This window comes from Pezoporus wallicus, unplaced genomic scaffold, assembly GCF_028554395.1.
Source record: "Pezoporus wallicus isolate ANWC-B61680 ecotype Strahan unplaced genomic scaffold, APGP_CSIRO_Pwel_v1 contig_7904, whole genome shotgun sequence".
In the NCBI taxonomy this organism is placed as follows: Eukaryota; Metazoa; Chordata; class Aves; order Psittaciformes; family Psittacidae; genus Pezoporus; species Pezoporus wallicus.
Window position 1 is genome coordinate 230,272 of NW_026639904.1, and position 15,581 is coordinate 245,852.

The 15,581-nt window shown below is 37.6% G+C and overlaps 1 protein-coding gene across 13 annotated transcripts in view; it reads left to right on the forward strand.

Moving 5' to 3' along the window:
* Positions 1-15,581, forward strand: part of SLC10A7 (solute carrier family 10 member 7) — a 143,380-nt gene that overhangs the window by 92,795 nt on the left and 35,004 nt on the right. For 6 of the 13 annotated variants that reach the window (XM_057416743.1, XM_057416739.1, XM_057416745.1 and 3 more), the window contains 2 exons: positions 1,227-1,262; positions 10,056-10,139. In XM_057416743.1, coding sequence (XP_057272726.1) covers positions 1,227-1,262; positions 10,056-10,139 — 120 coding nt within the window. Of the gene's footprint in view, positions 1-1,226; positions 1,263-10,055; positions 10,140-15,581 lie in introns of those variants that run through there. The other 7 variants (XR_008973081.1, XM_057416740.1, XR_008973080.1 and 4 more) reach the window with 5 other exon arrangements.

Sequence of the window (15,581 nt, forward strand, 5' to 3'; positions counted from 1 at the left end):
TTAAGAGCACAATAGGAAATCTCTGTGCCTTATGGGCTGTCTGGATCCATGACTTTTTATGGACCCAGAAAACAAATACAAAAATAGTCATGTAAGGTTTTTCTGTATATTAGCTTCCAAAAGACTGAAGTAAGGTTGTGTTGCTCAAGGTTAAATGAAAAGCAGAGACAGCTGGTTTTTTTTGTTTGGTTGATGGGGTTTTTTTTGGTTTTTTTTTTTTTTGCTTGGAGAAAAAAAAACAGAAAATAAGCATAATTATAGACGAATGTGAGCAAGTTTTGGACTTCTGTTCATTAAACAATAAAGTTTGTGAATAGCTGAAAGACTAGTTTTTCTTGAGGCATATCTGGATGAAGAATAGTCTTGGGTCAGAGAAGTTCTGAGCAAGCTTTGTGAACTCGCATGCATTAAATGATAGAATCATTTTATTGAGCAATAATAAAATATTGAAGTCAGATGGAAGGATGGTGGGGAATTGCTGTTTGCAGCTCTGAAACTGATGCATGTCATGTTAACTCCCAACCCAAAGAACTCATTTTAAGATTTGCTCTCATGAAAGTTAAAATTTTCTGTTTTGTCCAATCATCAGCTTGAAACCTGTTCCTTGTCAGTAAAGACAACAAATCTTTTTGCTTGCGTCTGCCTGGGGGATGTGAAAAGCTGAGGTGGTCCTGTGTGATTAAATCAGATGAAAGACTTGCCTTCTACCAGTGAGACGCAAAGTCTAATCAAGTGAAATGAGTTTTGAGATCTCAGCTCATTTCCTTGGGGAATATCAGTTTACATTACACAGTCAGGACACCTAATTCATCATGGTTGATGCGGCTTTTGCTCAGAAGAGGACCTGGGACTGGGTAGCATGGGACTTGATCACAAGTACCCCTCTAAGGAGGAGCAGCTTAGTCAAGTTAAGATACAGTACAGTGAGGGGAGAGCCTTAATATGATTTTTAAAATAAATGATCTATATTTCTGTGTATCAGATCTTTTAGAATAGAGGGACTTAGGTGCAAAATGGAGAAAGCTAGAGGTAAAAAAGGTATAATTTATAAAATGATCGGCATACAGATGTTAAAGAGCATACACCATGAAGAGGAAAGCTGAAATTATTGTTACTTAATTTCTATGATGTTGAAAGATGTTTTTATATTTCCAGGCACTAAGGTACAAGGAAATAAAGACTATTCTGCTTCCCTGACTAACAGACTCTTTTTTTGTTTCTTCCAGGGCATTGTTATAACTCCACTTCTGCTTTTGCTTTTTGTAAGTATCTTGATTTTAAGATGTCTTTTTACTGGCTAATCTTGCACCTCTTAGACAGTATTTTTAAGATACTGCCCTGGGTTCAGCAGTAGCAGTCATTTTTCTCCTTCTTAGTAGCTGGTGCAGTGCTGTGTTTTTGACTTTCAGCCTGGGAACAGCACTGATAACACCGATGTTTTTAGTTGTTGCTCAGTAATGTTTACTCTGACCAAGGACTTTGTGAGTCTTATGCTCTGCCAGGGAGGAGGGGAAGCTGGGAGGAAGCAGAGACAGAACACCTGACCCAAACTAACCAAAGGGGTATTCCATACCACAGCACATCATGCCCAGTGTATAAACTGGGGGCAGTTACCGGGAAGGGCTAGATCACTGCTCGGGTCAGGCTGGGTATTGGTCAGTGGGTGGTGAACTGTTGTATTCTCTTCCCTTGTTATTTCCCTTATCATTATTATTATTGTTGGTAGCAGCAGTGGTTTTGTGTTATATCTTAGTTACTGGGCTGTTGTTACCTCAACCTGTGGGAGTTACATTCTTTTGATTCTCCTCCCCATCGCTCCAGAAGGGGGGGGAGTGAGTGAGCAGCTGCATGGTTCTGGGTTGCTGGCTGGGCTTAAACCACAACAGTTCTTTTTGGCGCCCAGCATGGGGCACGAAGGGTTGAGATAACAAGAGATCTGACCAGAGTGTGTCTAATTGTATTTGTGATAAGCAGATAAGCAGTCATTGTTTCGGATTAATAGTCACTTGTCACAACGCTGATTTATTGGCTCTCAAAGTTGTTGCTCTTGATCTCGGAGTTTCAGCATGTTGTACCTTACTTACAGCCAGTATTTGGTGTGTTAGTGTTCATTGGCTGGGGGGGGTCTTGTTTCATTGTACTTTATGGTATTAACTTGTAATACAATAGACTCATTGATCATGAAACTGATCTGGCTTGCGTTCCCAGTGTGGTCACCACCTCTATACTTTGGGAGGTATATAATAGAAATGTTTAGCAATTACACATCTTTTTTCCCCTCCTCGGGTGGCCAGCCTGTGAAGGGGACATTCCCTTACCTTCCCAGCCCCCCTACCAGATCATTTACAGCATCATTTGAGAGTTCTGAAGGTTTTGAATGGCCTTTGGGTACCCTTGAGACCTACCTGCTAATTGTGGTGGGGATCACAAAATCTGGGTGATATAACAATGCTTAAATAACAAGGAAAACTTTTCAGGTCAGTATTTGAAATAAGCTGTCTCCCAGAAAGGCCATCAGAATGTGTCACAGTGAATGCAAACACTACCTGTACTTCATTCTAAGATGACCAAACCCCATTGTTCTGGTAGGATTATAAAGCCACGTGCTATTAGTCAGGCTGGGTGTCTGAAATACAGACACTTGCCAAGTAAGCTGATTACTCAGTTGAGAGATCTTTTGAAAGCTTTCACGTGCAGGAGCTGGACAATATTGTACTGATCCAAAATGGATGACAGGCCAATTGGGAAAGCATTGTTCAGGTAAACAGAGCCATGCTTTTGGACAGCTAAGCCCACGGCTATTTTTGTGGTGAGGTTAGTGAGAGAGCAGCAGCAGCAAGGTACTTTACTGGAGCCCTTGTGTACTGCTAAATGTGATCCTGCTTCCTTTCTGTTAGTTCAGGATTTCTTTTTCAATCATTAGTCTTTAGTCAGGGCCTTGTTCCTTATAGTTCATGTTAGAAGAAAAGGGAGAAGACCAGGTTTTATCTTCATACTCTATAAAGGTATGGGTATTCATCAGCATACAACAAAAATGCTTTAACAGATGGATAGTGGTGCTTCAAGTCCCCTGTCAGGAAGTCTTGGTGCTTGAGGATTTGGTAGCATAAATGATAGGGAGTAGTGCAGATTGCCAAGTGAGGAACGTGGCTTTGTGAAGAGCAGGGGAATAGGCTGAAGCACTTCAACAATTTCAGCAGATGTATACATTGTCTTTCATGTTTATCTTACTAATTGCATTATATGTAAGCCAGCACACTGGAAATGAGGGCATGCGAGAAGTTAGTCTGAAACAATTTGTAAGTGGCATACAAGTGGCACGCTGTTTGTGGTAGAGATGCCTAAGCAGCATATGTACTGTACACAAATATAGCAGTGTATACTAAACTGGGATAAATAGTACTGTGAGAGTGACTGTAACATTATCAACTACTGCTTCAGTAAAGCTGTGTGGGAAGATCCTTATTTTACTATAACAAATTGTAATTCATCTGGTGTAGCTGTGTTTACACAAGAACTGCTTTGACCATATTGTGTATATCAATGCACACTAGCAAAGTTTTCTTGATATACCTGGGACGATAGACTTACTGTAGGTTGAAAAAGATAACTACTCTAAAAAAAAAAAACCTGGGGTTTATTATTCTTGCACTGAATTTGTTGCTATCCTCTTCCCTCCTATATGAAACCTGTTTCTTCTATAGGCATTCATCCAGAGACTTGTGCCTTTGTTTCTAAGTGACTGAAACTTCAGCTTTTTAAACTTTTGCTCACTGGCAACTTTCACCCTGCTGTACCTCACTGAGTTTTGTTGCTTTACATAGCCCAAAGGGATATATTCTTTAGAAATTGAAATGTTAAGGAATGATCTGCATACCTTTTTAAGCAAAGTAAAGATCTTTCCTTTGGCGACTTTATGGGCAGGTAACATGATATTCTGTCCCCTGAGTTGCAGTTTTCACTGCTGCTTCTCAAAAGGGATGGTAAAATTTTGTGTGCAAGAACAGGAAGCAAAGTGGGTGCCTCTGTTCTTCCTAGCAGCACTGGAGACACTTGTACGAGAAATGTGTAAAATGCACATTAATTGTTGTGCAGTGAGTAATTTAGTCACGCAACTTAGCCTTAAGGCTTAGTTAACAAAGATTTGGACTTTTCAAGTTTCAAGATAAAAGCCGCATTTACCTCAAAAGTATCTGGGCTGGGCTTCTGAACACCTTTCAGGGACCTTTGAAGCCAATGCCAATTTCAGTTTCTGAGTTTGGTACTCACGAGCACTAGCACTTCCAGGGTCATACTATGGTAGTCTGAATGCTATATTGTATTAGTGATCCTATTTGTTATCTCCCGGTGCACAGAGCATGAAATACCCTTAGTGCTACCAGAAATAAAATATGTTCCTGTCCATTAGTTTGGTTTTGTTATATAGCTTAACTTGCAGTAGCAGTTATGGTTTAAATTTTGCCCTATGTGCACCAGAGGATATAATGTTCTGAACTGCCTTTTCTGTTCATAATTGCCTAGTAATGTAAATATAAATTGTTTAAATAATATTGATAAAGGCATGTTGAAGCTTATTATAAATAATGCATTTAATGCAAATAATTTATCATCTTGAATGGAGTTGAACATAAGATTGTCAGTTACATTTCTGAAAAGTGCTTTTCTACTATGAAGCACCAGGTGTAATCTTACTCAAAAGAAGCATTCTAAAAGGTTCTGATGGATTTAACGAAACCTTAAATACTGTGCACATAATCACTAGACTCTATCCTTGAGAGGATTCACATCGAGACTTTAAAGAATAGCTGCCTTCACCACAGATTCCTCTGATTAACATTTTACTTAGGAAGCTATTGAATCTGTCTTCCAAATTCATTAATCGGCAGTATCATCATCCTCGTGTTAACCCTTATTATTAACAGTTAATATGTTACATTCTCAGCAAAGATGTTATAAATGGGCAGTGTCCCATAAACTGTGTGTAATTGATTACAGTTCATATATGGGGTGAGCAGGAGTGTTGAAACAAAGTGCTGTAAGATACATCGGTTTCAAGTTAACTCAGGGTTATGCTGTTCACATTTCTTTGCACCGTTCTGCAGTGTTTCATTAGTGATGGTTAGGAGGCTGTGTACCAAAGCATTCAGAGGAGGATGCTGTCCATCTTCCTCGTCTAGTCATGTACTTAGCTGAAACCGAAGGTAATTGATCATGAAATTTTTTTTAAAGTAGAGACTTAAGCTTTATTTTCTCAAACGCATTTGGGGTGAGCAGGAAGAGAGAGAGCCGCATCAACAATAAATTGAAATGTAGACTAAATTTTGCTTTTGGAAATGACTATATTATTATCAATAAATAATGACTACAAATAGGTTAAATAATGCCTAAGGAAGTTAGTCACTTGGGTATGACTGTCCATCTTTGCTTATATGACTTGTTCTCCATGTTCAGTTTAGTTATTTCCTTTAGTAATTGTATTAACATTTTGTGTTTTGTAGTAACAGGTTATGATTTGAATTCTTAAGTATGGTGCATTTGGGCACATTTGCATTACTAAAAGACAGTTAAACGAAAGATGTCGTCATACTGTGAAGATAATAGTTCTCTGAGCTCTTTAATAACCTTGATGTCAGCACCTTTTTATGATGTTTCATCTGAAATACACAACTTCAGGAGCACTGCACTGTGAAACACTTGTAGCTGTATCATCTCACTTATATGTCCTTAGATTGTTATGAAAACCAGAAATATATATGAACATAGATTTCTTTTCATTGATGCCTCAACAAGGTCATGTCACTTGGATTTGCCCTGGAAGCAGAATGAGCACAGACATTTAAGACCATGTAAGAGGATAATGCAGAGTGACCTTTTTTGTGTGAACAGACCACACAAACTTATGATTTTGTTGATTACATCCAGTATCAAAATACAAGAAGTCAGTCATCAGCACACCTGTTGGAACCAAATGTAATGCTGTGTTTTCTATGGCACAGTATCCCAGCCTTGCCACCTTCTTGGTATTGCCCTTGCTGCTGAGGCTCAGTGCCTGACCGATATAGTCTTATCAGTAGGAGGAAGTACAGCTGGTTCGCTATCAAAGTAACATAAGTCAAGGTCTGCGAATCTATGTAACTTTATTGAAAGCCATCAATGTTATAGATAAGTATTTTACACTTTTATGTACTTTACATTCTTTAGAAGCATGCCTGCAAAAGAGTTAACGTGGAACGTTAAAGACCCAATGCAAAATTCATGTGTATTTTTAAAAATACGCTTGTCAAAATCCTCCATGGAACCATCAGACATCGCTCCCAAATTTGCTCTTTTACCAAGGATGACTATTGTGATGTTTGTGTCAAAATGGAATCTTCTATGGCTTTATCAGTTTGCTTCTTTTCTTGATTTATTCGGTCATGTTTTGTTTTCTGGTACCCTGGTACCCTCTCAAATTTCTTAATTTTATAGTAGGTATTTTTATGGTGGCATTGTAGTGATGCCGTAAGTACTGGAAAGGAGCACTGCTGAAAGAGCTCAGGAGAAGGAAAATCTGTGCAAGTATCACAGAAAAAAAGTGAAATAAAATTACTTGTGACTAAGGACATGAATGAAACCAGAAGTTGATTGAAATACTGCAGTTAAAATCTTCCCATATAGTCACAATCCTTAAATTAAAACATCATTTAAAAGATTATTTCTCAATTTTTTGCCAAGTCTTCTCCAATTCCATGTATTTCAGGTAAATCCTTTTATTAAAAGGAACTGTAATACTTTTTTTTTTTTTTTTAACAGGATTTCTACACACTATGCATTGTTCTTCCTCTCTAGCACTTGGTACATGAGAGTCTGTTGATAAGGAAGTTGCACTAATGGATTTCACTAGTATGTGACAAGAGGCTGATTACTGTGAGGGGAGAAAGCAGCATAGCAAATTAGCTATTAATAGATCAACTCCTTCATGGGGAATATTTGAAGTGCATCGTTATTCCTGCCTAGTTATTTACCTCACCATTTCCTTTCTCTTTAATCATTAGGAAGACAAAATTCTCTGATCCAAACCCTTTACAATTAACTAGAACTTTTTAATGATTGCTATGAAATTTGTACTTGATAATTTTATTTTCAAATTCACCTTTTACTGTATCCAGTATACTTGGATACAAATTGTATTGGATACAAATTGAATACGATAGCAGTTAGAGAATAACAAGAGGGTTCTCCCTCTTCCTGGCACAAAATACCTTAAATTTGCCTAGGTAGAATTTAATGTTCCGGTGGAAGACTTTCTTTTCTACTTGGTTATGCTCTTGAAATTTTCATCTATACAATGCTAGAGGAGCCTTTTAAGTACACATCCTGCTTCTACATGGCAGAAGCTAACTACACGTCTTTATAGGATCATGGAACCAGGATACCATGAGGGTCCTGTCCTGAGTCACCTGTCTGCCTTTTTTCCCTTCTGTGCAATTCACCTCAAAACTGAACATGACCCAGATTATTTTTACACCTATAAATCAGCAGTTTGATTCTATGATGTCTTTCCACTGTTTCTTGCAGTAATTCTGTTTGTTTGCCTGTGAAGAAAGGTTCATTTCTAGGCATGGAAATTATTATAGCAAGGAGGGCAGCCAGATATAATCAGACATTTTAGCATAATGCTAATTTTGGTGCAATGCAGATCATCTAGGTGGTTTAAAAAAACAAAATAAATTATTTTATGACAGCAAATGGAGCACAGAACTTAGCTTGATCCAACTAAAACCTGAGTAAAATCATGTTTATTCATTCAGGCAGAATAGTTGCACTTATATATGTGTAGGTAGGTTTGAGTAACATTTATATCAAGCTATTTGTTTCCTCTGTTCCTCAGTTCTCACTTCTCTCTCAAAGCGGATGTGACAAACATAGCCAAAGGAAGTTTGGAACCCAGGCAATGTCTGAGAGTGTATGGGACATTTTAGTTTGTGATCCTGATTGTTTGCATACTACAATTGTTGAGGCAGTCCTGGTCAAATTAGCATTCATTATCTTTAGCCTTTGTGATTCTTCATGGTTAACCACTGTATTTCCAGAGTTAAAGTTTTTTTATTCTGTGTGATTGAGAAGTGCCTGCCTTCTCTTTTCTTCAGCTGTTATCTTCTGTGTCTTTCTCTGTGAATAGATTTAAAATAAGGCCATGCAAGAGTTTATACATGTTGTGTAATTTACAGATTCTGATAAATACCGTTCCCCTGAAGTTATAGTCATAATATACAGAAGGGAAACAAAGTTTAGAAGTCTTTTTGAAGAAGTAATGTCAGTATCATAGATGGGACAGGCAAGTCTAATGCCATAGCAGTGTACGAAGGACAGGCAGAGTCTAGCTTACACACTGCTTCCAACTTCTATTCCCAGGTGTGTTACAGCAGTGTTAGGACCTCGGACTCAAGGGAAAACAGCTAGCTCCATATTAATGAATCATTTATTTATTTATTCATTTTGGACTGATAATGTGGATTTCTGTTTTGTTTAAAATCTAGTCAGGATGAGGTGGTTACCTGAAATGTGTGCCTTTGGTGGTCCAGGTAATAGTGAGATGAGCCTGAAAGGGTGGGGTGAAGTTGACAAAGTGAAGAACCATATGCTGATATCCTGGTAGAGAAGATTGTTTCTTTGAATAAAATAATTTTACTTTTCCTTAGTAAATTGGTTTAGCATCCCAGCACAGTACCTGTAATCAGCTTCTAATTATGTGAAACTAAATAAAAACAAAGAAAAAACCCACCCCAAAACCCCCACACCCAAGCCAAAACATATCCTCATATATACCAAATGCTTGAAGACTGTATTTAAGTAATATTTAAAAAAGCTGGCAAGACTGTTGCTGTTTGAATGGCTGCCTTTTTCAGCAGTGTACAGTATTGCTGAACAGTTTTTCAGTTCCTGACTTAGAAGCTGATTATATGTCCACTGAGCATAAAGCTTTTAAGTAGTGAGAGAAGTCCAATCACGGTCTTTATAAAAATGAACAAGAGCCACTGCCAAAGTGTCATAGTTTTGTGAAGCTATGCAGAGGGGCCTGACATGTGGACTGCTTGGTTAGATTCACTCCTCTGTGACCCAGACAGATTTTAAAGTTTAAAAATCTTCACTTTCATTTGAAAAAGCTTCGTTGAATACACAGTAAGTAATGCTTTTAGCTCCTCAGCACGTAGCAAAATATAAGTCCAAATAGAGTTTGAAAAACTATGAACCTTTTAAAATTTCAGAAGCTCCTTATAAGATAGAGTTTTCTGCTCCACTTTCTGCAAGGAACCATGCAGATTCCTTGCCTTGTGTCTCTTGGGAACAGAGTAGCTGCACTGCCTGACTTCAGGTACTCATGTGGGTGATCTGAGTCTTCCCCTGCAAGCCTTTACTTCTCCCTCTTGACTTCATGGGGAATTTAGGCTTCTTAATCTCAGTGCTCTCATTTGCACCCTTCTTACAGATCAAAAGTCTCAGTGATGACATCATCTTCAGGTCCCCTCTAACTGTCTTCTGTCCCCACATTGCTAAAATTGGAGGTGATGGGGATGAGATACTGTAATTTATTAAATATTTTTACCTTAATTGAAGTAAAACATGTGAATGTCTTCACTATTTTTTTAATTATTTATCGAAATAGCTACATGAATTTTTGTTGCTTGATATTTGTATAAATGGTAAGGTTAGTTGAGCTAGCTGGTTAGTTAGAAAGATTCACTCCTGTCTTTTTAGACTATCAGCCTACAGATACTTACATAATTTACTTGGTATATATGTGTAGCAGGGTTTCAATTAAATGAATATTGATGGAACTATCATCTTAGGTTATAAAATAATCAACCAGAGATTGTTTTAGTTTTGTTACTATGGAATACCAAATGCTTTATTAAAACTTAAAGATGCATGCACCTGCTTCCAACTTTGTGCACATACTCCCAAGTTTTTATGTGTAAAATAAAATAAAATGTATACTAATGTCTGACATCTTTATGAAATTCACAGACACTAAGAAAAAGTGCAATATTAATGGTATATTTTTTATTTTGTAGCTTGGATCGTCCTCCTCTGTGCCTTTTACATCTATATTCTCTCAGCTGTTTATGACTGTTGTAGTCCCACTTATTATTGGACAGGTATGTCTTTTAAATATACATTCTTATTTAAAAAAATAAGATAAAGAGAGCAATCTTAAAGACAGACTGGCAACCTGATAAGCTGCCACATAGGAACAGCCTCAGGACAGTGAAGTGTAATATCAGAGAAAAGATGCTACAGTGCTCCCTGGAGCCACATTGATCTTTGTTGAGATTGAGCATCTGTCCCTCACTACTACAAACATACGCTACTGCATATCGAGAAGGGAGTTTGTGAACATAAAGTGGAAAAAATGGCAGCCCAGACTGAGAAATTCCAGCCCCATACAAATGAGCTTTGAGAATACTATATAGTCTTTTTGTCACATGCCCTTTGCCTGGATAATGAAGGAAGTTCTCCCTGTATAGTGTCTACTACTGATCATAGGAATAAAATTTCTCAACATTAAAAAACATACAAGGCCTAAATAGTCAGAAGTCAAGAATCCATAAAATTAAGGCTGCTTGAGACATTTTGCATATTCTTTACAATAAGGGTTTAATTGCACAATTGCATACTATCCTTTTTGCATGACTCCTATCACATAGGGAGTATTCATAGAATGAGAAGCTGTTCAACATTTCGTTTTATACTCATTGTTCATGTTGTAACACAAATCCTTGTTTTTCATGGGATTTGAGAGAAATCTTTCACTGAATTTAGAGACACTAGTTGCAATGTAAGATTTTCTGTGACATTTGTCTCTGTAGTATCTTTCTTTTTTTCTTTCTTTTTTTTTTTTTTAACAGATGTTAGTATTTTTTTTCTCCCACATCACAGTGGGACATTTCTATATAAAGACCAAAAATTTTCAGAAGTGTCCACTAGTCTTGGACACCAAAGCACCCAAAGCATAATTCTTACATACTTGTAAGTATTCATTATGCTCAGGGAGTATCAGTGGGATTTGTATTTCTTCCCCAAGGGGTACCATTGCTGATTCTAGCATTCAAGTTCAGCTGGAACTTTCTGAATTTTGTCAGCCTTAAGCAAACTTTGAAATGGAAAGTGTGGTTAAAATGTAGGCAAATGAGATCAGAGTCTGCAAAGGAGCGCCCTGGACAAGGTTAAAAATATCTGTTGGTGCCTGTGCTATGTAGAAGAGTCGATCAGTCTTGTATCAAACTGTAATTGCACATTTCAAAATCAGCATGTACTGTAACTTACCAAAGTCCTGGTAAAGTTTGTTTCTTACATGATCAAAAAAACCCCACTAAAGTCTAATAAGAAGATGGCCATGTTAAGCATGACAATAGCCACCAGAATCAGTACCTGCATAACCTGACTATAACTGTACAGTGTGGAAAATAAAAATTCCTGTGTCCCTACAAGCTGCTAAATTGCTCACATGCTTAGAGTTAAATGTCTAAGAATGTCCTTATTAATTAAGGTCACAAAGGGTTGCTAATGAACTACCTGTGTACCACATTCTTACCTTGTCAAAATTAAATTAAATCTCCACCAAAAGTGGACAAGCAAAAGTCCTTGAATCTTCTCGTCCTGAAAGGTTCAAAAACTGGAAACTATTAATTGGAAGCCTTAGTTAGAAATTTGTAAGAAACAAACAGCATGACAGCAGATCTAGTAATAAAGTAACCTATAGTGATGGAGTATCAGCAATACGTAGTGCAGTGTACCAAGTCTGAAGATAACGGTAGATTGCTAGGCAAAGTGATTGCAAAATTTCAAGAGAGTTTTCATCTCTGTCTATATATAATGGCATGTTACATTGGAAAGACGTTCCAAGAAATTGCTATGTGAGCTAACTGGTGGAGGTGCATTTTTTTTTGGCGCACCAAATAAGAAGGCTAACATGAATTGAGCAGTAAGTGTATGAAATAAGTGTTCTGAATGATTGTAAGTTCAAATCAGAACTTTGATGAGACCTAACTGAGAACAGATGTGATAAAGACTGAAAGAAAAAAAAAAGATTCTTAAATCTTTTAAAACTCTGTAACTTGATCACATATTTACTGAAGAGTTTGTTTTTTATATATACACTTTAACAAGAAATGGAATTATTCTCCTTTAAAAGTGTTTGAAACAGTTTCTGAAAATGAACAGTCAACAGAAATAGCTCACATTCCTCTAAGCATGAAGATTTTGTTTCTAAAATTATTGCACATGATTGTATCTGTTTAGAGGATATGGGAGAGAGGAAATACTGAGGAAGCTACAGATCAAAAATTCCAAGGGTAGATTGCATTGATTGTCTTGATAAAGTAGAACTGTACAAAGGTAAACCAACTTGCCTAGATAGGAGTAGAAGCCTTTTTTGAAGGTGGATATAAAAAAATAATGTGCAGTAATCATGGAAAATCAATAAGCAAGAAAAGAACTGACACCAAGAGATAAAGAGATAGGTCTGCTTGCCCTTTATCCGGAGGTGGCATGAATCTGTTCTGATTAAATGGGAAGTTTTGCATTTGGTTTGTAGACCACCGCTGACTCATTAGTGAACTGTTGTACATGCAGCACAGCAATGTTAGACTGCTTTTTGAATCACAAGTTGCTCGCTTTGGGATTCCAGATGCATTAAGAGTTAATGGCCCACAATTCATGAATGACAGTTCCAGCGATTACATCTAATTTATCTTTTCATGCCCACAAAGTTGATTCCTTACATGCAGTCATACTGTTCAGCAGAAAAGTCAGTGGAGGAATGCCTGGGATGGTTACCTGGTAGCAAAGAGCTTGACTGGGAGAAAGAAACCTTTGTGACTGGAACTTGCCTGCTTGGAGGATTGCTTCTATTCAGCCTTCCTAACTCAGCTGTGATCAACAGAGGCTTTATGGTCTATCCACATCAGTGCTAACCGGAGAAGGCTGCTTAAAGGAAGCATTCTCCAAGGGCTTTATTTTCCTTTAAAAAAAATCTCACCTCTGGGAAAACCTGTGTTGCCTAAATGCTCATTTCCTGAGCAGGCTGCAGACCTGGCTGTTTCAGCAGCCCCTGGGGTATAAGCAAAAGCAGATGAGAAGGTGCTTTTAGATTTGTTTTGTTTGGGGTTTTTTGCTTGCTTTGTGGCAAAATGTTTAGAGAGTTTTGGTTGCTTGGCTGACTTGTCAGAATTTTTAATGATGGCTGGGAGAAAGAAGTCACAGTACTGTAATTGATGCTTATTTTCTACTCTTTCTTGAATATTTTTTTCAGTGTGGCAAGAGTGCCGTTGACAGGAGTCAAAGACCGTTTTCTAGCTGCTAACAGTGAAATGCATAAGAGGCTGCAGTTACCAGGCTCTGTTCAGGTGGTGGCTGCCATTTGTTAGGTAAAGAAAGGACTGTTAGAGGATGATGAAGGTATTATTTTACCAGAAAGGCACTGAGTCCAGCAGATAGTTACTGATAGGTGGCTTTCAATAAGGAGAATTGATCTGTTCTTCAGAGATGTGCAGGTTGTGGAAAGCTAAAAACCAGTGTGACCTGCATCCTCTCTGTCTACAGATGTGTTTTGCTAATTGACAGTATGATGTTACTCAAATCAGTATTGCTAGTATAATACTGCATTTGTATTTATAGAGCAACAAGACCTCTCTGACAAGAGCTCTTGAAGAGAGACATAATCTATAATATTTTATAAAGATCTAATGCATAAGCCTTGAAGATCTGTAGTGTGTAAGAGCTTGTTATTTGTGCACCACTCTTGTATACCTCTAAGGGGAATCTGAGAATACTTGTTATATGAAAAACATAGTAGCAGATATTTCATAGAAAAGATTTTTGAATTTGCTCTGGCAGCTTGAAGGTCTGATTATTTATTCTTAGGTAGCAGAGTTCTGATGAAGATTGCTGCTCCCAGGCTGTTGTGATTTTGATAAAATAATTGTTTCCTTGTCTTTAGATGTTTGGAATACTTTTAGCCAGCAAAATGTAAGGTTTTGAGAAACATCCAAGCAGTTTCTTCATGACCAGTTGTGAGACTTGGGTGAAGACTGTTGTTCCTTTGCTAATTTTTTTCTTCGTAAGCGACAGATAACAGGAACGGTGAAAACCACTGCAGTATTTCTTTTTCCCCTTTTTGCAGACTTGCTCCATTCCAAACACCTAAGTGCTTATGACAGACTTTTATTTTATGTTTTATATTAAAGAGCAATTTATGATTAAATGTTAATGAAATAGAATTTTCACTGTGCTTTCATTATATTCTACTAGTTTGAACATTTTTCAAAGCAGCACACCAAAACCCACTGTTTTCTATGAATAAATAATAAAAAGCTTGTCTGTACATTATCATTCATGCATTCTCTAGTTGCCCCATTGGTAATTTGTCTGCCAGCATAAAGTGGGCACTTCACATTAAACAGACCTTAACTAAAGCTAAAATTAATGTTATGATTCTAAGTAGTTCTTCTTCCCAAATCTGTAAAATGAAGCCAGTTGTACAGAAGTCCTTGCTGAATCTAGTCATACCAAAAAAAATCTTGATATCCTACAAGTAAAGGATTTTAAGTGCCTTCTGCATCATTGCCCAAAATGTTCCAGAGGAACCCTGTCAGCATTTGGGAGGTGTGCTTATAAACACAACTCTAAAAGGGTGCTACATTGCAATACAAGTTGTCAGTGACATTGAAACTCAGAAGCTTAGCAGTGTATTTATTTTTAAAGAATAAGAAATTGAAAGGGAAAGGTAGGTAGCAGTTACTAGGGAGTAGAAGGTACTATTCCCCTAAGCCTAATGTTTGCTTATAGTGGGTGGGTGGAAGAAACAATAGCTAAAGAAACTGTTATAAAAAGGGAACAGTGTCAAATCCTTTTGTTCTTGTAACTTAAATCCACAGGGAAGTAGCCCTACTTTCTCTTCAAAGTCCATGGAAACTGTGGGGAGGAGGAGTGGTACCCTGGGAGATGAGTGGTTCTGGAAGCTTGTTGCAGAAAACAAAGATGGCAGCTAAACAGCCTTCAGACCAGTTTGTTCCCTTCTGATGCCTGCCAACTCAAACAGGGAACAGAACCTAGTCTCCACAGAAACACAAAACATGAAGAAAACATGTACTGCTGCTAAGGGCTCCCTTCACATTTTTGCCATGTTGCACCTGTTTGTAAGGTTTTAAAGCAACAGTTGTAAATTACCCCACAATATGAAAGTTAATTTTGAAAATGGCCTCGTGGGTTTTGTGAAGCTTGCATTGAGGGCTTATATGTGTCAGAAGCTTCCTCCTGGGAGTAAAGTGACTGACATAATGGAGTAAGATAGCTTATAGGGGAGTTTGATAAGCTGAATAAAGAAAACAAGATGCTTGTAAAAAAAAGATTTTTTTTTTTAACCCCAGATTGCAAAAATGGCTTTTTTTTCCATGCTGTCTTCAGAAAAGAAATATCGGATTGCACACATCATAGAATAAGGGTAGATTTGACATTTGTTCATGCCCTAGAAGCTCTAGGGAGGTGGGTGAACTTAGGACAGTCTGGGACTTTGTAACAGCATACAGGAGCAAGTGAGA